Below are 24,075 nucleotides of genomic sequence, written 5' to 3' on the forward strand. Positions count from 1 at the left end.
CTTCAGGCATGTCAGCCAATCCTCACAACTTCGTATCATCAGCAAACTTGCTGAGGGTGGCCACTATCCCCTCATCAAGGTCATTGATGAAGATGTTGAACAAGACCAGACCCAGCACAGACCCCTGGGGGACACCACTGGTTACAGGTCTCCAGCCAGACTCTGCATCACCAACGACGACCCTCTGCGCTCTGCCAGTCAGCCAGTTCTCAACCCACCTCACTGTCCACTCATCTATCCCACTCTTCCTCAGCTTTGTTATAAGGATGTCGTGGGAGACAGTATCAAATGCCTTTCTAAAATCAAGGTAGATTACATCTACCGCTCTTCCCCCATCCACCCAGCATGTGACAGCATCATAGAAGGCCACCAAGTTGGTCGAGCACGACCTCCCCTTGGTGAACCCATGGTTGACTACTCCTGATAACCTCCTTTTCTCCCCGTTGGCTGGAGATGGTATCCAGCACAAGCTGTTCCATCACCTTTCCAGGGACGGAGGTGAGGCTGACAGGCCTATAATTACCCAGGTCTTCCTTCTTGCCCTTTTTGAAGACCGGAGTGACATTGGCTATCCTCCAGTCTTCAGGGACCTCCCCTGTTGTCCAAGACCTCTCAAAAATGATGGAGAGCGGTTCGGCAATGACCTCCGCCAGCTCCCTCAGCACACGTGGATGCACTCCATCAGGTCCCATGGACTTGTGGATCTTAGTACTGCCTAGGCGCTCACGCACGTCCTCTTTCCTGACTAAAGAGAAGTCTCCCATTCCCCAGACCCTCTCACTAACCTCCAGGGTGTGGGATTCCTGCGGAAGAGCCTTTTCACTGAAGACGGAAGTAAAGAAGGCATTCAGTATCTCTGCCTTCTCAGCATCCCCCGTTACGAGGACCCCCCCCTCACTTAGTAAGGGGCTCACATGACCTTTCAAATCTGGATAGTGTCTTGTCAACTTCATGTATCAGTTCCCTCAGAACTTATGCATATATCTCTTCAGATCCCATGAACTTGTGAACTTTCAGGTTCTTTAGATGGCCTTGAACCTCATCTTCACTTACAGCAGGTAAATCTACCTTCTCCAAGTTCTTACTATTTCTTTCTGCAGCTTGGACAGTGTGACTAGAGCTCTTGCCGGTAAAGACTGAGGAAAAGAAGTCATTGAGCACTATAGCTTTCTTCATATCCCTTGTGACCAGGTCTCCAGTTTCCTTCTGGAGAGGACACATATCTTCCTTTGCTTTCCTTTTATCACTGATATGCATGTAGAATTTCTTCTTGTTCCCCTTTATGTTCCTGACTAGAATGAATTCTATCTATTAGCTTTCCTAACCTGATCTCTGGCTGCTTGAACAACTTCTCTATAGTCCTCCCAGGTAACCTGTTCCTGCTTCTACTCCCTATGAACTTTCTTTTTGTCCTTAAATAAGTCCAGGAGCAATCTGTTCATCCACAAAAGCGTCCTGGTATTCTTGCCTACCTTACTTTTTCTCAGAATGCACAGTTTCTGTTTTTGGAGGAGATGTTTTTTGAATGCTGACCAGCTTTCTTGGGCCCCTCTTCTCTCCCAGGCTTTATTCCATGTCACCCTGCCAAGCAGTTCCTTGAAGAGTTCAAAGTCTTCTCTTCTGAAGTTGCAAGCTTGCTGCTCATGCACTCTCTTTGACATCCTACATTATATATGAGAGAATTTTGAACAAGCTGTACACAGAAACATCATCACATATTACACATGATAGGAGTTACAATCAGAATAATTGTGAAAGGAGACAATGTCAAATGAGACAACAGATATCATTGTGTACAAATTATTCCTGTTTAAAACATTGCTTATTTTTTTCTGCTGTTTCATAGACAGTTTTTTTTTTTTAATATTCCATTCATACTGCATAGATAATTTTAGATGAGTTACTTACTCTGTCCAAGTAATTAGACCTAGCTTACATTTGAAAATTTGTATTTATGGTGACTTAAAATGCAGAATGATATATCTATATAACTATAACATCAAACCATGTGCATTACAAATGAGAATTCAGTAACAGATCTCATCAAAACATAAAACTGGGCCACAGAAATGATCAAGAAGGCTGAGGGAACTGGAATTTTTTAGTCTGGAGATGAGAAAGCTCCAGGAAGACTTCAGTGTAGCTTCTTGATACTTAGAAGGTTCTTGTAAGAAAGATGGAGACAGACATTTTAGAAATGTATATTGTGAAAATACAAGGAATAATGTTTTCATATTGAAAGAGTGTAGATTTAGGTTAGATATTAAAAAATAAAATCTTTGCTAGGAAGCTGGTGACATCTCCATCCCTGGAAATGTTCAACACAACTTTAGACATCTCTTTGGCAACCTCTTCTTGAATTGAAGTTGAATATTTTCCTCTCATGGTAGGGGATTGGAAATGGATGATCTTTAAGGTCCTTCCCAAACCAAACCATTCTGTGATTCCATGACTCGAATACATTATGACATCTAGCATTAGATATAACAATAGGAATATGGAACATTTTGAAAATAAAACATGATCATTTGCTATTTATTGTAATGGTGACAGAAGTAATGTTTAAAGTGATGAAAAGTTCTACGATAACAGTATGTTCCAGTAAAGAAAAGCGTATAGAATACTTACTTTGTCTTTTCTGAAAAATGTTCATTCTGCCAATTCTGGTAAAGACACCAGTAAACTTAACAATTTGGGGTATGGTTAAAAGGGAGTCTTCTTCGTTTCTCAGTAAAATAAACCCTACAAATAGAGATGCAGCAAAGAAATTATTAAATGTTTTTCCAAGTGATTATTACGTCAGTGACAGTAGTGATAACTGCTATTGAGCCTATGGCACATTTAAGCCATGGGAAATCTTGACATACGTGACAGCATGTCATTTAGAAGTACTGCTCAAATATTATCCCTGGGGAAAGATTCTTTTTGCTCTAGTGGTTTAAGGAAATGTTGAGAAACACAGGTTACAAAATGAGCAGTCTCCAGCTGTGTTACATGCATTTGTATTTAAGCCTGTTAAGGTTCTTCCATTTATGTTTGACAAATCTATTTTCTGTTGTTCTACTGGCATTACTAAATGTTCTCAGCATTGTATACTGATATTATTAATTGAGGAAAACTCTATTAAATCTATTTTATTTTCATTCCAGCACACTGCAGGAACAATTACAGTGGATCTAGAATTCATGCCTCTAGCACATACTCTCAATTTATTCAGCTACCAAGTCTGCTTTCATTCGATATACACAAATCTGTATCATCGTGATCATCAGTAGACATTACCCATAGGAACTGTGATTATGTGCAAACATTAAGCATCCCCTTCTATCACTATGAATCATGCCAATGAGAAGACAGTTATTTAAAAATTTTGTAAGATATTTAAAGCACCATAGCAAACATATAGCTCTTCCTTTGTTCTAAACAAGTTGATAAAAACAGCATAAAAGTGCTGGTTTTATTACCAGTGTTGGATAATGAAACAGTATATAAAAATACCTTTCTGATTGACATGTAAATGTAGTCAATACACATCATAAATTTCTCGTTTAAAAAAAAAAAAATATATATATATATATTTCCTCTTAAGAAGAGAAACTAAGGAATGCAGCAAGTATTTCTCAGTTACTATGCTTCTATAACTGTCATTTCTTTATAATGGTGTGGGATATTGTGCTCACAGTTTGATGAATCAAAACCCCTGGTATAGCTTTTCTGGAATACTACTAATAGCTTAGATATACAAAGGATGAATTTCTGGCTAAAATCTGACAATTTGCTTTCAGTTACTTGAGTCTACTTCACTTACTAGAGGCAAGAAAGCTATCTAAAACTCCTGAAAGTGTGAAATGTGAGTGGTCAAAGTATCTCTTGTATTTTACCGTTGATAATATAAACCTTCAACATAAATTCATGAGTTTGCAGTGAAAATGAAGTCATTTTCCAGTCTGCGACTAAATAGACTGCTTTAAAGATATAGATGTAAAGTTAGGTGCTTATCTCTTTTCCAAGAGGGTGGTCAGGTGCTGGAACAGGCTGTCTAGGGAGGTGGTGGTGTTCTGGAAATGTTTAGGTGTTATACTGAGGGACATGGTTTAGTGAGAAATGTTGATGATAAGTGTACAGTTGGACTGGATGATCTTAGATATCTTTTCCAACTTTGGTGATTCTACAATCATGATAAGAAGCCATATCCGAACTACTCTAAAGAAAAAAGGTCAGATGCAGACAGAGAAAAATACTCCAATGGAGCAAAACAACACAAAGAAGAATTAGGAAAAGAGCAAAGAACTTTGACAGGGTGAAGCAGAGATTGAGATAAGAATACTAAGAAGTTTATGTGTCACACTTATGTGTGTTTATGTGCCTCTGCATCATTTTTTCAAAACATTTTCCAGAAGAAGTCAAGAGTTAGAAATGTGTTAGACTGTAGCTGAGTGGTGGTTACTCCACAGTTAGAGAAAGGTAGTGTCATCTTTTTTGTTCACTCTTCTAGTAAAATATTAACATTATGTTACTGTAACTGAATTAATTGAACCAATGTTTGTATTTTTCAGGGATATGGCATAAAAAGTGAACACTATATAATATATAATTATTTGCTTAATAATTTAATCAGGAAATCAGAATAAAGCATAAATATTCTGCTTTATTAAATACAAAGGTTCTCTTCTCTCTGTCACTGGATGTGATTAGATTTTTCTTCTAGTGAATATTTCTGCTGTAGAATGCAAAATTTCTATATCAGTTTTAGTGAACATAGTTTATAGTTGGCCACTTTTAAATGTAATATCTTCTTATTTTATTTCAGTGGAAACTACAATATATGCAAAGAGCACAATAACATTATTTGATAGAGCAAGTTTTCAGTTACAAAACTCTCTTTTCCAACATAAACATCACTATAACCTATACATTCTCACCAGCAATGAATAAGGGCCTGCATGCTGCGCTAATAAAAATCTGATATATCATTACTGGTGATTAAGTGATCCAGAAAACTGTCACCTTCAGCCTCATATAGGTTCAATAAGTCCTAACAAACTTGAATACAATGTTCTTTCTATTCCTGTGTGAGCATTCATGGGACTTCCCTGGTGCAAATTTTGCAATATTTCAGTGTCGCCATTATTTCCAGACAATTTAAGCCAATATACAGCTCTGCAAACAGTTCCCTGGTCATAATCTGCTGATTTATGTGGATAAGATGATTGAGACAGTTCTCATTTTGTGATGTGGCAGCTGTGCATGGCCATCTGGAATGTGACTTCTCTTCCATATTGCTGTTGCCACCACTGAAATGCGTCACCCACCACCTCACTGCACTAACATCCTATGTTAGATCTCAATAAACATTCAGCAAGAGTGGATGAATGTCAACAGGTGAAATGTTTTCCACATGGAGGAATTCGATTACACCTTTGCTTCATACACTTGCCCGTGCTGGATGCCTTATTGTCATTTTTTTCCCCTGTTGCCACTTATTGCATAATAAGAAAATGGAATGGAATATTGGTGGGAAAGTTCAGCCTCTACTGCCATACCACCAGCATCCACTGATGACACTGGGGCCAACATCATCAAATAGGAAATAAATACTTCCAAAGTAACCTTGGAACATAACAATTTCTGCCAACTCTCAGATAGTATTTTCTGCCATTTTCTGAATGAACTTGAATATTTCTGTTGAAAAGTTTTTTTGCTTCAGAATATATCTTACACTGTAGTCTAAAAAAATTAATATTGATTTACAAGATTTTTATTTGTTTTTTTTTAATTTTAAATATGTATTTTCTACTAAATACTGATATCATGACTAATCTGTAAGTAGTTATTAGTAAAAAGCTTACTCTTAGTAAACTGAAAGATTACTAGGTTAAAATTAGCAAAAGTGAAGAAGTTATTTTTAACAGCCAAGTGAATACAAGTTATAAATTCTGTGCAAAAGGAGAAAATGCATTTATTTAAGATACACCACTAGGCCTTGTATTGGGTGTCAGTGCCAAGGTGCTGCAGCTGGTGGACACACATAATTCCAGCCAGATTCTAGGCTTTACCACATGACTAGACTGAGTTCACCAGTCAAGATTCTGCCACCTCAGAGAAAACATGCTTAAGAAAGAGTTAAATGTTGCCTGGGAAAGTTACAAAGTATGAGGAACAACTCTGCAGATACTGAGGTCAGCTGAGAACAAGAGGGAAGATGAGTTCCAAGTGCCAGAGAAGAGATTTCCCTGCAGCTTGTGGAATTTAGTTTTCCCAAATTTGTGTCGGTTTTGCTCACTAGCATAGCCAGTAAACAATCTCCCTGACTTTGTCTTAATACATTAGTCTTCTCATCCAAATTTATCTCCCTATCTCATGGAGGATTAGGGGTGTGAATGGATGGGCTTTTGGCCTTTAGCCAAGGTTAACCATCACATTTATATTCATTTTACAAACTAAGCATTCATCGTATATCAGATTTCCTTTGTCTTATCCTAAGCATACAGTTAGCCTTTAATAACACTGCTTTGCATTGTAAAGCAAATGGGTATCAGTAGAAACAAAATTGCAAGCTACATGGTAAAAAGTATGATAAGCTAGGAACAGTTAAGGCTATTAAAGCATCCTCTTAATGCACTACAGTTACTAGGAATTAAATTATATTTAAATACTAGCTTTATTTTTAACACATACGTTCAGCAACTTATGGCATCCCAGTTGTACCATACAGAAATAATTGGTACTAAAAGTAATTTTTTAGTAACATGTTCCAGAATCAAGTTAGTTTATTCTCCCCTAATGTGAAGGTTGTTCCATTAATATACATCAGTGTAAAGTGCCCTACTTTTGGCTGAAATAGATTCAATTTTCTCCCTAGTAGATGATCTGTTGCTAGGTTTTGCATTTAGGATGATAATAATGTTGATAACACACCTACATTTTAGTTGTTGCTGAGCAGCGCTTATACTGAGTTGACTTTTCAACTTCTTGTGCTGACCTGCCAGCGAGGAACTGGGGGTAGAGCACAAGGAGCTTTGGAGGGGGCAGAATCAGGACAGGTAACCCAAACTAGGCAAACTAATATTACACACCATATAGTGTTGTGCTCAACAATACAACAGTGGGAGCTTCAGATTCCATGGTTGCTGAAGGACTGGCTGAGAGCTGGTTAGCTTGTGGTGAGAAACTGAGCTATGCACCACTACTTTTGTTTATTCGTTTTGTTGGTATTTATTTTGTAGGCTTTCCTTTTCCTTTCCCTTTTAATAATTTTCCTTTCCTTTCTTTTTCATTTTTATTTTTATTCTTTCTTGCTAAACTTTATCTCAGCGTGTGTTCTTGCAATTTTCAGTTGTCTTCCCCGTTATAGTGCAATGAAAACAGATGTGTGGTGTTTAACTGCCTGCCAGGTTAAACCACAGCAATAATACACATGTATGTACTATAACAGTACATTGAGTATTTTGATACCCCTGTCAGAACAGTTCCTAAAATTTTTGTTTGTTTGTTTGTTTGTTTGTTTGTTTCCTGGACCACTCAATACAAGACTAATAAAACTTGGAGGGGGGGGGGGGGGGGGGAATGAACTCAGTGGCAGGGATGCTTAATAGCTTAGTTGGAATGCAGATGTATCCCAGAAACGTTCCCATTCAAATTAAAAAAATAAAATAAAATACAGGCAGTATGCCTCCCTTGTGATACTCTCATGTTGCTTAAGGCTATATCACATTAAACACTTAAATAAGGATGAAATAAATAAATTCTGTCCACAGAAGTCATGGTTTCATGATTTTTATTATCAATATTCCACATCATAACATGTTGTGCACTGGGAGTTAAAGAGTTAATACAGCAGTCCCATGGATTGTTGATAGTTCTGTTTACCATTTTCAGAAGAGAAGAAGAAAAACAGCTCCCAGAAGACTTCATTATTCTGTTTCCGTTTTCCATTCAGAGGGAAAGATAAAACTGACTGGGAGTCATATGACTTCCTTTTTTCTGCTTGTCTCTGTGGCGTGTTCTTCCTATCTTTCTGGCCTACAGCATTAGAGCAAGGTGTTCAGCTTTTGGGCATTCTCTCCCTCATTTATTTGATTTACTATTTGTGACAACTATTGGTGACAGATGGATGGTTGGACTGGATGATCTTGTAGGTCTTATCCAATCTTGGCATTACTGTGATTCTGTGATTCTGTGATACTAGCTTCAATTCTAATTATACAATCACAGAATCTTAGAATGGCCAGATAATCAAGTTTCAACCCCCCTGCTATGTGCAGGGTTGCCAACCACTAGACCAGGCTGCCCAGAGCCACATCCAGCCTGGCCTTGAGTACTTCCAAGGATGGGACATCCACAACGTCCTTGGGTAACATGTTCCAGTGCATCAACAACCTCTGTGAAAAACTTCCTCCTAATATCTAACCTGTCTCAGTTTAGAACTATTTTCCCTTGTCCTATCGCTATTCACCCTCATAAACAGCCTTTCCCCCTCCTGTTTATATGCTCCCTGGAAGGCCGCAATGAGGTCTCCTCGGAGCCTTCTCTTCTCCAAGCTAAACAATCCCAGTTCCCTCAACCTTTCCTCATAGGAGAGGTGCTCCAGCCCTCTGATCATCTTATGGCCTTCTTCTTCCAAGAGCTCCACGTCCTTCCTGTACTGAGGGCCCCAGGCCTGGATGCACTACTCCAGATGGGGCCTCACAAGAGCCAAGTAGAGGAGGATAATCACCTCCCTCTCCCTGCTGGCCACCCCTTTTTTAATGCAGCCCAGAACACAGTTGGCCTTCTGGGCTGCAAGAGCACACTGCTGGCTCATGTCCAGCTTCTTGTCCATCAGAACCCCCTAGCCCTTCTCTGCAGGGCTGCTCTCAAGGCAATCATCTCCCAGTTTGTATAAATACCTGGGGTTGTCCCAACCAAAATGCAGCACCCTGCACTTGGCCTTATTGAACCTCCTTAGGTTCACGTGGGCCCACTTCTTCATCCTGTCCAGGTCCCTCTGGATGGCTTCCCTTCTTTCCAATGTATCGACCATACTGCTCAGCTTGGTGTCATCTGCCATTGTCTATGTCACTGATGAAGATGTTGAAGAGCAGCAGTCCCAAGACTGACCCCTGTGGAACACTGTTGTGATCAGCCTCCACTCTGACACAGAACCATTGACCACAGCCCTTTGGCTGCATTCAGCCAACCAATTCCTAATCCACTGAACATCCATTGTTGAAATCCACACCTCTCCAGTAGGTGTAGAGATCATAGAATCATAGAATCATAGAATCACCAAGGTTGGAAAAGACCTAAAAGATCAGCCAGTCCAACCGTTCACCTATTACCAGTAGCTCCCACTAAACCATGTCCCTCAACACAGCATCCAGTCTTTCCTTGAACACCTCCAGGGTTGGCGACTACACCACCTCCCTGGGCAATCCATTCCAGTGCCTGACCACCCTTTCTGAAAAGTAATACTTCCTAATGTCCAGCTTGAATCTCCCCTGCCATAGCTTGAAACCATTCCCTCTGGTTCTATCACTAATGACAAGAGAGAAGAGGCCGACTCCCAGCTCACTACAACCTCCCTTCAGGAAGTTATAGAGAGCAATGAGGTCTCCCCTCAGCCTCCTCTTCTCCAGGCTGAACATTCCCAGCTCCTTCAGCCTCTCCTTATATGGCCTGTGTTCCAGACCCCTCACTAGCTTTGTTGCCCTCCTTTGAACACATTCCAGGGCCTGAATGTCTTTCTTGCAGTGAGGGGCCCAAAACTGGACACAGTACTCAAGGTGCGGTCTCACTAGTGCTGAGTACAGGGGAACAATCACTTCTCTGCTGCTGCTGGCAACACTGTTTCTGATGCAAGCCAGGATGCCATTGGCTTTCTTGGCCACCTGGGCACACTGTCGGCTCATGTTCAGCCAAGATGTGTTGAGGGACCATGTTAAAAGCCTTGCAGATGTCCAGGAAGATGACATCCACTGCCCTTCCCCCTTCCACCGAAGCCGTCACTCCATCAGAGAAGGCCACCAGATTGGTCAGGCATGATCTGCCCTTGGTAAAGCCATGCTGGCTGTCTTGAATCATCTCGTATGTGCCTTAACATAGCTTCTAGGAGGATCTGCTGCATGATCTTCCCAGGCACAGAGGTGAGGCAAAGTCTCTTCCAACCTCTGCAATTCTGTGATTCTACCCAAGTAGGATTATGTAAAACCACTTACCCAGGACCACCGAGACAGCTTTTGTATATATTCATGCACGGAGTCTCCGTAACATTTCTGGGCAACCTGTGGTAGTTTTATCTTCCAATGAAGGACAAAACGCTTGAAACACCAAATAGTAATGAAAGTTAACTTTTTTTTTGCAAACTCTGGAATTTTCTACAGAACATTTTTGTTGAAAGTTTTATCTTCTTAAACATCATTTTGTCTCCACTCATGAATACTGCAAGATTTTTACAGGAAAAGTTAAATGAAAATTAGTACTTGCATAAATGAAAGTTCACAAAATGAATTATCAGTAGAATTAGACAATGCAGTCTTTTAATAATTTAAGGATCTCAATTAATTTTGAATATCATATACTAGAGATATTAAAAATCCAGAATTATCTTATTGTTAATGATAGTAAAAATGAGGGGGGAAAAAAATCTTCTTATCCAAAGACTGTGCAAAAGTGAAAATTATTTAAGGACATGACAGAATATGCTACTGATAAAACAGTAAAATAGTAGAAGCCTTTATAGGTGATTAGAAAACATCTTCACTTCTCCTCTTAGGGAATCATGAAGTTAATTACACATGTGATACATGATACAAAGGAGGTTATATATAAGGGGTAGTGTGTATTAGTAAGATCAGGAAGCCTGTAACCTCCTATTTCTTCAGCAAATGAGGAAAGGAGGAGAGACAATGTGGCCAGGAAGTATGGATAAAAACAAGACTGTGACCTTTGAGGGGTTGAGAGATCCTGAGAGAGGGGCTGCCCCCATGGGTTCTACACTATTTGAATAAAGAAAGCTAAAGACTCCTCTGACTCTTTCTGGGATAAAGATAATTAAGCGAGCTTTTTTGAGTAGAAATTTTCCCAACAGCTTTAACATCGTATTGTTCTGTTCCATTTTACTAGACTAGAGCTAATATGGAATAATAGGAAATATTTTCTGTATTGAGTGATATGAAATATTTTCCTTTCTAAAGTGGTATTTGTTGGTAATCTAATCTTTTTGAAGGTCCCCAGAAGTATTGGTCTTAAATAGAAATGCAATACTATGCTTAGGCTGGAGGATTACTTTTTCCAGAAGCTAAGCACTTGTTCATTATATGTTCTTCATATCTTGACTATGGAATTTTGAAAGATGATGTGTATGGTCATAAAGGAAAACATAAATAACGCTTTTTAATGTGACTTCTCTAGCTACTTTACTTATCCTACTGATACTAATTTAAAAACAAACAAACAAACAAAGAAAAAAAAAAACAGAAAAAAACATCTTTACATCTCTCTTTCACTACGTGGATGGTTTCTTTCCTTCAGCCTGCTTTTTAACATGTATATGTGACAGGATCTTTTGATATTGTTAGGATTTTTGTCATTTGCAGTACAGACTGAGCAAAAACAATTAAAGCATAACAAAGCCACTTTAGATCCAAACAGATTGTTATGACTACAGTTTTATCTAATTGGAATACTGAAAATATTGCTACAGCAGTTAATTTTACATGCTGTGCTAAATGTGTATTACATCTAAATTATTCTGATTCCGGCTGAATGGAGGAAAGCCTGACTGCAAAACTAATGATAGTAGTGCCTGTTTGGAGAGAAAGACTCAAGCATTAAACTTCAATCTTATGTATTTCAATCTGTAGATATTTATTTTCTGTTCTGTCTTAGAGTACACCAGGTAGTGGTGAGGGTTGTTTATTAGGGCATAATTTGAAGCGTGACTAGTATCTGCCTGGTGAATCTCATAGAGGAAGAAGAATAATCCTTGATTTTTATTTACGTATATATATATATTTCACACATTTCAAAGGGATGTGGTAATATGCCTCTTGACTTCTCAAAGTTTCCTGCTTTAATTTTCTCTATCTAAGTCATATTTTGGGAGAAGCCTATCACGTTCAGAGAAGCTATGCAAGTAGGTTATACAGAATTCGAGAGCACAAAATAATCATTTATTAATAAATGCACATAGAATATTACTTAGTTTAACAAGCTACTAATTATCTCAATAGTATGTTCAGCAGTCAGTTGAGTAGAAAAGAATATGCTTTGTCTCATTTTGGACTGGGATAGCCCAAAATTTTGCTGAGTTGTTTTCTGATTATCTCCCATTTTGAGAGGACTGGGTACAATCTAGACGTCTGTATTGTTCCTCTTGAATCTTCAAGCTGCTAACTGTCTATATCTCATTAATTATACATTTGTCTGCGGTTTTACTTCTCTTTCACGGTTTTAAATCACTATTAATTTTTCATATAATAGCAACAATTTTCTCTGTGAGATTGACTCAAGGTCACACAGATTCTTTGAATTAAAATAGACCTTCTATCATAGATAACTGAACAGAATTGAGTGAAGGACTACTTCATTCTGAATTGAGTTAGTTCCTCAGATGAATAGCAGTTCTAGCTATCCAAACTATTGCTATGCTTTGATTGTCCAAACGCTGGTGTCTAATGCTTTGTGAGATGTCCTAGCACATTCACTGAATTTCTAGCAATAAGTAAACATGAATGCACGTCTCCTGCATATTAAATCACATACCTGTTCTCTGTAGATTAGTGGAATGTTTATGGCCTCTAAAATACTTTGCTTTATGCAGATGTTGAATACTTCAGTCATACGTAGATGTCCATACTTAGACTCTTAAATGGATGTGCTTAGAATATGCAACTGAACTGCTTTCTTAATTTTCCCCATACTCTCTTACCCTCTAGATGAATAAAATTCTCAATCATAGCATTACTGAATAAAAAATAAGTAATACCAGGATTTTTTTCTTGTGCAGTATATATTATGCATTACTATCAGAAATTTAAGTTCTTTGCCTTTTCTGGCAGCAACTCAAAATTTAGCTTTAACTTTGGCTTTGCATTGCAACAGTTGAATGGTATTATTTATTGAAATATGGGGCATCTTCTAATTACTTCTTTTATTTTACAACAAATTACCACTGGAAATTCCTACATTCATTGCTTCAGGAAGAAAAAAACCAACCAACCAACCAACCAAACAAACAAACAAAAAAAACCCACAACAACTAAATGGTATGGGATTACATATTTAAAGTAGATTCTTGAGTGCTGGTTAAAGGTTTTTAAGTATCACTTAAGGAACACTGTAGTTTCCTAAGTTATATAAGGTTTATACTGCTTACAGCTTTACAGGTTACTTATCTGATGGCAATCTGTGTGGAGCAATGATTTTATTGTTGTTGTTGTTGTTTTCTGTTGTTGTTTTTTTTTTTTTTAAATAAATCCCAATTCATCATTAGTTGCTGTAACACAAATCTTGTAAACTTTTCTTCATATTATTCTAATGAAATGGCCTTTAAAATACTTTTGTACTTTCTCTAATACATATTTAAAAAAATTATCATATTTACTACTGAGAGAGAATATGAGTTTGAGAATGTTTACTGCTTAGCTAGGAGATAATTATTTGTAATTGCAATTATGCAACTTTTAGCAATTTGAAATTGTTAACAGCTTGTCAATTCTATAGAATAATACAGTTCCTTAAGATACATTGGTAGTTCCTTAGGAACACCATCAGCAGAATGACCTCATAAAAAATATTCAACTATCAAATAGTTTTGACTTAAACTTTCATTTTATTTATTTATTTATTCATTCATTTATTTATTTATTTATTTATTTACTTCAGTTAAAACATTACTCACTTTAAGCCCAGACACATGCTGTTCAGCATAGTTTCAGTTCATTCTAAAAGATCAGATTCAATCTCATGTGTTTTTAGGTCTGTTTACTCAAATTGTGCACCAGGGATTAAATTCTGAAATAATTTTTTTTAACAAGTTAAAAGTTTTATTTGAATGTTACAAAAATTAATGTTAATTTGCTCATAGTGTGAGTGGATATCATATTTTTGACTTCTGAAAGTATGAAAGATTTTGGAAAATTGGTTTATTTATCATATTATGTCTATCAGTGACAACCTTTATGGGACTGGGATCTCGAGCCTTTTATATAAACGTACAGATGTGAAGCTATCCAGCAAATGTGTAAGTACAGTGATTAAAGGGATATAGTAATAGGTAACATAAGGAAATGTGTTACTGCTTATTAAGTTAGTAAATATACAAAATTATCCTCAAAACCACTCTTGTCATCTTATCTATCAAGAAGCTTGCGCTTATGAATTTCAATTGAAGCAGCTCTGTTGCAGAATAATGTGTATCTTCAGATGCATCAAGAGAAAAGACGTATCAGGGAATTTGGTGACTGCTATTAAAGAGGATTATGAAAATAATTTCATGTGATTTGTTGAATATGTCAATAATCAGATCTATGCAAAAGGAAAATTTAACAGAAGCTGGATGCAAGAGCTTTCCCCCCCTGAGCTTTATAGTTCAGCATGGCACCATATATTATGAGAGAAGCTCTTGGCTAATTTAGATCAACTGCCTTGGTTCTGCCTTCTCTTATCTTTTTGTGCACCCCAAACCTCTTTGCTGGTAGGGCAACATGAGAAGTGTAAAAGTCCTTGAGTCTGCTCAGCAAGCAACAATAGAATCAGTGTGTTACAATACTGTTTTCAAAACAAATCCAAAACATTGCATCTATGAAGAAAATGAACTCCATCCTAACCAAAACCATAACAATATATTCAGGACAATACTGATTTTGAATGAAGACAGTTTCTCCTTTATAACCCCAGCAGATGTGCACAATTTTGCTTTTGGAAAGAGTTTGCTTCAGGGCATGGCCTTAATAAATCAGAAAGATCTGCAGAGAATATTCATATACAAATTCCGCAGAAATTCTAATTTCCTAAGGCACAGATAAAATCAAAGGTAGACAAGTGTTTTTTGTTTTGTTTTTAATCTCCTCCTCGCCCCCAAGAATTAATTTCCTTTGTGCCAGCACATAAAGCAAAACTTATTTCTTTACTGTTTTTAAATTTGCTCTCCAGGTACCATCCTAAACTGACCTGTAGCAATTATCTTTGTTCATATCCTTTGCTGGAGTCCATATGCTTCATAAAATAATTTACTTCAGTCCAGTCTCACTGTGTCTGTCACATCATCTCACAGTTATTGCTGGCTTAATCTGTTTAAACCAAGTCTTTAAGGTGATTTGATTGTCTTGCTTATGAAATCCATTCCTTAATTGCCTGTAACTATTTTTCAGGTGAGTCAGATTGATACTGTAGCATTCTTTATCTTTTGCATTCTAACTGCTCTACTTCACCTACAAGTGTATTATCTAAGCAAACTTTTGGAGACAGCATGCTTTGAATTGACAACAATGTCACAAGGAGTGTACTCTGTTACAGCATTTAGGGAGTGAGAGTATTTCCTTTGTTGTCCTCCTCTTCTCACTGACAATTACCTGTGTTCTGATTATGAGCACTAACTCATTAAGCCATGATAACCTGATTGCATGTCTTCACCCTCAGTTTTTATACATGCTCTCTTCAAAAGTATATAATATATATAATTCTGAAGTATATAATATATATGTATATATAATATGTATATGCTTATGTATATATTTATGTATGTATATATGTGTTTGTGTGTGTGTGTGTGTATATATATATATATATACATTATTCTATTCTTCCAGGACAGCTTGCTGTCTTTTTTTAGTTTAGTTGAGTGGCAAAATCATGTATCAGAGGATAGATATGGTCTTTCAGATTTTACTAAAAATAATATTTTTTGTTTTCTTTTCTTAACAAAATTGCATTCCATTTAGAATATATTCTGATAAAATAATGTACTCACTTTATGAGACAGATGGGAAAAAGAAGAATACACCACATTGATGTAATTTTATTACAAGAAGCGACTTAGGAAGAATTATGTCAGCTGTTAGTTCATTTGAGGAAATTATAAAGAATTTAAATCTGACTGAGAAATGCTTCAGTTTGTGGAGTTTGCTACCTACGGAATGTGCTTAATCTAGTAAACGTGTTATGATCTGTTTTTTTTTTTTTTTTGTGCCCAGTCATGGAGAGTGATAGTCTCTTCTAGCCCCAAACTATGGCCCTAGCCCTTTTCCACTAAAATTGTTGAGGATCATGATTTAAACACTGGAAGTCCCTAGACAACAGCTGAGACTACATCTGTTACACATATGCTCATGTAGAAAGAAAGAACATTGCACAACAGTAAAAATAGCTATCCAATTACAAAGAGGAAACTATCACATAGTGGGCTTTGAAAGAGTCAGAATTGTAAAAGCAATAACTTCCCCTTTTCAAATCACTTTAAAATGTCTTATATCATGACAGTGTATAAAATACAGTATTTGGTATGCAATAAAACTATCAGAACACTTGTGGTGTGGGCTCACTGCCAAAAAGGTGTAACCTTTTCAAAACTGCAGATGCACTAATTTGCAAAGGGAAGACATTTAATGAAAAAGACAATTGAGATTAGGCTTCTGAAAGATTAGGTCAGGTATCCATGACAGTAAGTGCCATTTATGCAGAATTTACAGTTACCATTAGAAGTGCAAATATGGGAAAAATTGGTATCTTCAGTTTCAAATCTACAGTTTTCATCACAAGTCTCCTGAAACAAGGAGAAGAAAAGGCAGGCATTTAATAATGCTTTTATTTAAAAAAGAAAGACCAGAATCCTCAAGAAGGTGCTTCATCTTCTGAATCTCTCACATTCACATTTTGTACAGAACTTGCCAGCATGAAGCATTCTGCCTTCTTTGATTGCTAATTTCCTGTATTCAGTATATACTTATATCTTGCTACTGATACCAACACTGCAAATTCAGATTTCGGTATTGACGTTTTAGGTTTTACAGTGCTGAGCATCACAATACACTCTGTTGAATAAATGACTGAATCACTGATCAAAACAAGATTTGAAATTAGAATCAAATAAGGTATTAATTACCTAAGGGTGAGCTATGGCATCTAAATCACGTTGGCCATACTTAAGTAATATCTATCCTTGATATTACTTATGTAATATTTTTTAATTTTTTTTTTAATTTTACTTTGTTTTTTTTTCTTATTTATATTACTTACGTAAAATGCATAAAATTTGTCTCTGGTCTGAATGTTCTCTCTGTTTTCTATATGTCAGTGTTCATCTGTACATGCTTAGATCTTGTCTAGACAGGCTCTCAGAACCTCCTTCATATAAGGCTGTATTTGGGAGACAAATTCTGTCATAACAACTAACAAATATCAGGAAGACTATGTCTGTTATACTTTCAGATTTCTTGTTTTGTAATAGTAGTACATTTGAAAATAGTAACCTAACCATCACTTTTTCCTCCTCATATAAGATCTGACACTAAAAGAATTTTTCTAGGAAACAGAAAAGACATATTGAGAACTCAAAAGGATTTTTAGTATGAGTTCCTTACTTGCTATAGGGAGTGTTCAGTTACTAGGCTTGCTGTTTCATATTTATACTAATATAAAAAAGAAAAAAACAAAAACAAAGAACACAACTACCATTATTCTCAGATGAAGTGTAATAATAATTATATATTTTCCTCTTTCAAAGTATTTTGAAAGGACTATTATGTTTTAAATGGCAGATTATTATTACTTTTGCTATACTATACTATTACAGGTATTATTATTAAGACCTTTTCATGCACAGTTTTCTTAAAATGGATTATTTTTGTCTAAAGACTTTTTTGTATGATCCTACTGCGTAACATAATTATTATGAAAGATTTATATTGTTTAGGGTTGTCTTTGCTAATGAGAACTCTTATTATCTTTTTGAAGCTCAAATGAGTTACTTCATGACATTTACCCTTCCTGCTTACCATTTAGCAAAAAACTCAGCACCAAACATTGTAAGTTTCTGTGAAGTTAATTTGCTAAACTTAGTCATACTTCATATTTCCAATGGAGGCAGATTGCAGTGTATAAATTTGCATTAAATTATAAAGCTATTACTTGACGTCTCATTCTTTATGAGATAAAAATCCAACCTTCAAAATTTCAGCAATTTTTCAGAATATGAACCGTGTAGATGATGTTGAACTCCACAACACTGGGAAACACTAGGGTGATCTCAGAATGTTCTTAGATGAAATCTAAGACATTGTCTTCAGTAGTTTACCTATGGAATAATTTAGGTTTACAGTGGCAATTGTTCTTCCCTAAACAGAATGGTGATTTATGACATTAGAATAGAAAGTCAGAAAAATAATCTCAGCTTTCTAATTCCTATTAAGACCTTTAGAAGTAAACTGAAATATCAATACGGAGACTATAGGAATTCTTACAAGCAGGTTTTTAAAAATCAAACAGAACAAAATATTAAATTGAGTTGTTTTTCCTTAGCTGTTTTTTTTAGATAGATATTTGCTATGAGATTGAAAAAAACTGTATGTCAGTAGTCATGCTGTACACTGGCATTACTGGAGAATCTTTCTACATATAATGCCAATACAAACACCGTTGAGAGCATGTAGAGCAACTGAGCCAGAGACATCTATTATGTAAAGACCAGGCAATCTATTTTTGGAAGCTAACTGCTGCTTATCTACTCAGCAACAGCATGCCTACTCTGCTAAATGAAAGAAATCCATGCAACATGATGATGTCTGATTATCTACACTGTGTAATTGTCAGGACACTCTCTGGATGCCTTGTGAGCAACATTTAAGTGACAATCTCCTAGAAAGCTTAAGGAGTCTTAAAATCTAGGGATGACTCCCTTAGCCAATATGCACAAAAATGTTAGAGGATTTAATTCCTTTACATCTCTTTCCAAAATTAACACAGAACACTTCGTACCCTCAGCTACTCGTATACGTTCTAATTCCACAGCCCAACACATAGAATATGCTGACTCACTGTCACACCAGGAAGGCAAAAATCAACGGAACCTTTCTTCTTTTAAATTCGTTTATGACCTGATGAGTGAAGAGAGGAAAAAAAAAAAAAAAAAAAAAAAAAAAAAAAAAAGGAAAAAAAGGGAATATAATCATGGTTTAATCATATAGCCACTACAAAATACAATTCAAGAACCATGTGCTATGCAGTGGAGATATAGCCAATCTGCCCTACAGGAAGCTAGGCTTAATAGTAGAACAGTGTTTTATTTATCAATACGCATATAGTCCAAGTAATGCAAATATCGTGAGCCTTCCCTTGATCTAGTTAACAGCAAAAGTTCCTGGTAATGATTGTTATCATGATATGGCTACATCTTTTGTGCTCTCAGCAAAAAAATCTGAAAATAACTGAAGAAGTCTTTTTTATTTTTCTTAAAACATTCCATACAGACTCCAGCATGCAATGGTTTGCATTATGCTGTCTGAGCTATACTTCTTTCTTTCTCCAGAGGATTATTTCACTATATTGGTAAAAATACAGCACAATGGAAAATTTTGTTTAAAAGTGTTTGCCTTCTGTTAGCTTTTTAAATGTTACTGTCTGATGCCATTGTAAGGAACTCTAATTGCTGCAAATGTATTTAATTCTTTTCACTCTGATAGGAAGAATTATCTTTCTGCAATAAAGAAGGTAGCTATATTGCTAAATTCAGTCTTATGCCTGTAGTAGCTGCAGCTCAATTATAGATGCATTATTTGATGTATTTGACTATCAAATAATTGTTCACCTATTCTTGTTTCTCAGTGCTTGAGTAAAGACACCTCGAAGACATATGAAATAGAAATAAAGAAGACTTACTATCTGTAGCTTAAAGTGTCTAGGCAGTCAAAGGCTTAAATGAAATAATGAGAAATCAGGAAAACTAGGAAAAAGTTGTCTTTAGAAAGTTAAAATTTCCTCTATTGTCACTCCTTCTAATTTAAAATTCTGTATTTGCTTAAGTCTTTTAAAATATGCTGAGAGAGGGAAAAAAAAATGCTATTAATTTGGCATATAGAGTAAGAGAGAAAGAAAGAGAAAGAAAGGAAGGGAGAAAGGGAGGGAAGGGTATGAATATGGTCATCGAGATTTTTTAAAACCTAAACAGAAGTACTAAAGCAATCAAAGATGAAGTTTAAGCCTCCTATGAAAAGCCAATTTACCCTTTTAAGTAAAGAAGTTGAAGTTGGAATTGAGTGGAATTGATGCAGAAATGACTCATAAAAGAATGGTGTAGGAATATTCTACAAACTGAGGGAATCTGAATAAAGCATATGAGTACACTTCCCATGAAATCAGTGTTGCTACTCAAATTGTGAAATGCAAGTGTAACGTTATCACCAATAGACCATAAAAAATTTGAAAAACTAATATTTATCACTATTCAAATAACAATCGTTAACATTATCTATATTTATATGTGTATTCTTTAGATTCTTAGAGAAGACATACGGAAAAGGACTTGAGGGTCCTAGTGGACAGAAAGCTTAAAATGAACCAACAGTGTACATTTGCAGCCAACAGGGCCAATTGCATCCTGGGCTGCATCAAAAGAGGGGTGGCCTGAGAAGCAATGAAGGTGATTGTTCACATCTACTCTGACCTCATGAGACCCCACCTGGAGTACTGCATCCAGGTCTGGGACCTCAGGAAAAATAAGAAGAATAAGAAGGGTCCAATGGAGGACCATGAAGATGGTTGAAGTGTTGGAGCACAGGAGACAGACTGAGAGAGACAGGCTTGTTTAGCCTAGAGAAAGGAGTCTCCAAAGAGACTTCATTGCAGTCTTTCAGGATTTAAAGGAAGCTTATAAACTAGAGGGGGACTGGCTTTAAACAAGGTCTGATAGCAATAGGACAAGGTGAAATATGTATAAATTAAAACAGGAGAGATTTAGATTCAATGATAGGAGGAAATTCTTCACTCAGAGGGTGAAGCTGTGGATCTATTCCTGGATGTGTTCAAGGCCATGTTGGATGGGACCCTGGGCAACCTAATTTAGTGGGTGGAAACACCACCCATGGCAAGTGGGTTGGAACTAGATGATCTTTGAATTCTCTTCCTACTCAAGATGTTCTATTATTCTATGATTCTCTTTAGGATTTGGTTTTAACGTATTGGTTACAGAATGAAGGGAAGGAGTAGGGGAAGGAGGTAAGATCTAAGAGAATAGAAAGGAAAAAGAGAGTAATGGTAAAATGGTGATGATGAAAAGATCACAAGACTTAGCAATCAAACCTCTTTTCTCAAATATATCAAGATCTGAGATAACTGACTTTGAACCAGAATGATGAGTACTGTTGTAGGAACAGTGGCACTTCCTTGCAATCAGCAGACTCTGTGAAGAACAAGTGAAAAACACTGAAAGTAAAATGGAAATATACACCTGTCAAAAACAAATTAGTTTGTATCAAATCTTTGTATCAAATGAAATGATTGCTTTTGAATAGATATACGATTCTCCTTTCTTTGGAGAACAATTATATATTTTTTTTAATCATATGAAGAAAATTTCTTTATTTCATGCATCTATTTTATATCACAATTTGCATATGTTTTGTCTTGGTTTTGACAAAAATAACGAAAGGAAAAAAGCATGCTCCAACTTAACACCAAAAAGTTTTTAATAAAGAAATACAAATACATAGCTTGTAAAATGATTTTTTTCTTAAAAGGAAGTATTTAGGACACTGTTTTCATCTCCAAACCTGTTTCTTAATTCCCATTACTACTGAGCAATATGTTTACATGAAAATATGAATAACACTTCATGTTGTTAAATTTTATTTTTAACACATTTATGTTTAAAATAAAATCCAATATTATCATCTTAAACTATAATATTTTATGTGAAGATGAGTAAGAAACCTAATAGCCATTACTGAAGGATTAGAATTGTAACTTTCTGTTGTGATAATTAATGTGCTCCAAAACATTTCTTCAAAAAGAGACCAAAATAAAACTCACTTAATTTCACTTCAATTACAAAGATGTATTTACCTTCCTGAGGCAAAGACTTGTCATGCATTCAGATGTTCCAACCTTTCCCCGTAGGTAACATGTATGTCATATCCACGCCGTCTCAATCCTGGAGAAAATAATAATTGTTAGTAAGAATATAACAAAGAGACAGTTTAATTTACATGTGTAAGGTTCTGTTTGAGAACAGTTATCAAGAGTACCATGATTACAGAAATAATAATAATAATAAAAAAACCTAAAAGCTAGTAATAGTTTTTTTTTGTTTGATCTTTGTCCAGACAACCTGATCCTAAAATTACAAAATTATAAAGGTAAATATGGTTTATTAGCAGTTTGCTGATGAGAGAATCACAGAATGGCCAGGGTTGGAAGGGATCTCAAGGATCATGAAGCTCCAGCCACTCTGCCACATGCAGGGCCACCAATCTCCAAATACTAGACCAGGCTGCCCAGGACCCCATCCAGTCTGGACTTGAACACCTCCAGAGATGGGGTATCCACAGCCTCTCTGGGCATCCTGTTCCAGCATCTCACCACTCTGTAAAGAATTTCCCCCTGACATTCAACCTAAATCTTCCCTCCCTCAACTTCAAACCATTTCCCCTTGTCCTGCAGTTGTCAATCCTTTCAAAGAGTTGATTCCCCTCCTGTTTGTAGGCTCCCTTTAGTAAAGGCTGCAATGAGGTCACCCCACAGACTTCTTTTCTCCAGGCTAAACAAGCTAAGCTCCCTCAGCCTGTCTTTGTAGGGGAGGTGCTCCAGTCCCCTGATCATCTTCGTGGCTCTCCTCTGAACTCTCTCCAACAGCTCCCTGTCTTTCTTGTACTGGGGGCTCCAGACCTGGACACAATACTCCAGATGGGGCCACACAAGAGCAGAGCAGAGGGGGACAATCACCTCCTTGTCCCTGCTGGCCACCCCTCTTCTGATGGAGCCCAGCATATCATTTGCTTTTTGAGCTGCAAGAGCACGCTGCTGGCTCATGTTAAGCTTTTCATCCATCAAGACCTCTAGGTCCTTCTCTGCAGGGCTGCTCTCAAGGACCGCTCTTTCCAGTCTGTATAGATGCCTGGGATTCCTCTGGCCCAAGTGCAAAACCTTGCACTTTGCCGTATTGAACTTCATCAGGTTTACCCGAGCCCACCTTTCAAGCCTGTTGAGGTCCATCTGAATGGCATCTTTTCCTTCCACCAGGTCAACTGCACCACTCAGTTTGCTGCTGTCAGCAAACTTGCTGAGGGTGCACTTGATTCCTTTATTGATGTCATTGATAACGATGTTAAAGAGCACCAGTCCCAAGACAGATCCCTGGGGGATGTCACTCGTAACCGGCCTCCACCTGGACATAGAGCATTGATGACCATCCTCTGTCTGCGGACTTTTAACCAATTTCTTATCCATCAAATGTCCACTCATCAAATCCACATCCCTCCAATTTGGAGATAAGGATGTGTGTGGGGGACCATGTCAAAGGCCTTGCTTGAGACAAGGTCAATGACATCGGTCACCTTTCCATTGTTCACCAATGCCGTTACTCCATCATAGAAGGCCACCAGATTGGTTAAGCGTTACCTTCCCCTGGTGAAGCCTTGCTGGCTGTCTCGGATCACATACTCATTCCTCATGTGATCAAGTATGTCATCCAGGAGGATCTGTTCCATGATCTTCCCAGGCACAGAAGTGAGACTCACCGGTCTCCTTGTTCCCTTTCTTGTAAATGGCAGTGACGTGACCCTTCCTCCAGTCATCCAGGACCTCACCTGACAGCCATGACTTTTCAATGGAGAAATGGCTCAGCAACAACCTCAGCCAGCTCCTTCAGAACCATGGGATGCATGCCATTCGGCCCCATAGTCTTGTACACATTCAGTCTCATGAGGTGATCTTGGACTTGCTCTGCCCTTACAGTGGGGGGGGATTTACCACCCCAGTCCCCACCTCAAGGTTTAGGGATGGAGGGTTCAGGGACATGAGAAATACTGGAATCCTGGCCTCCAGTGAAGACCAAGGCAAAGAACTCATTCAGTACCTCAGCCTTCTCTTCGTCTGTTGAAGCCA

General features: G+C 37.2%; 1 protein-coding gene across 1 annotated transcript; it reads right to left on the reverse strand.

Moving 5' to 3' along the window:
• Positions 1-972: 972 nt before the first annotated feature.
• LOC146545690 (uncharacterized) lies at positions 973-23,418 on the reverse strand. The gene is made up of 2 exons (XM_085227120.1): positions 22,716-23,418; positions 973-1,136 (listed from the first exon to the last, which is right to left on the reverse strand). The coding sequence occupies exons 1-2, from the start codon at positions 23,416-23,418 to the stop codon at positions 973-975; spliced, it is 867 nt and encodes a 288-aa protein (XP_085083246.1).
• Between the last annotated feature and the right edge of the window lie 657 nt (positions 23,419-24,075).

This window comes from Meleagris gallopavo, chromosome 1 (genome assembly GCF_905368555.1).
Source record: "Meleagris gallopavo chromosome 1, MGAL_WU_HG_1.1, whole genome shotgun sequence".
Lineage (NCBI taxonomy): Eukaryota > Metazoa > Chordata > Aves > Galliformes > Phasianidae > Meleagris > Meleagris gallopavo.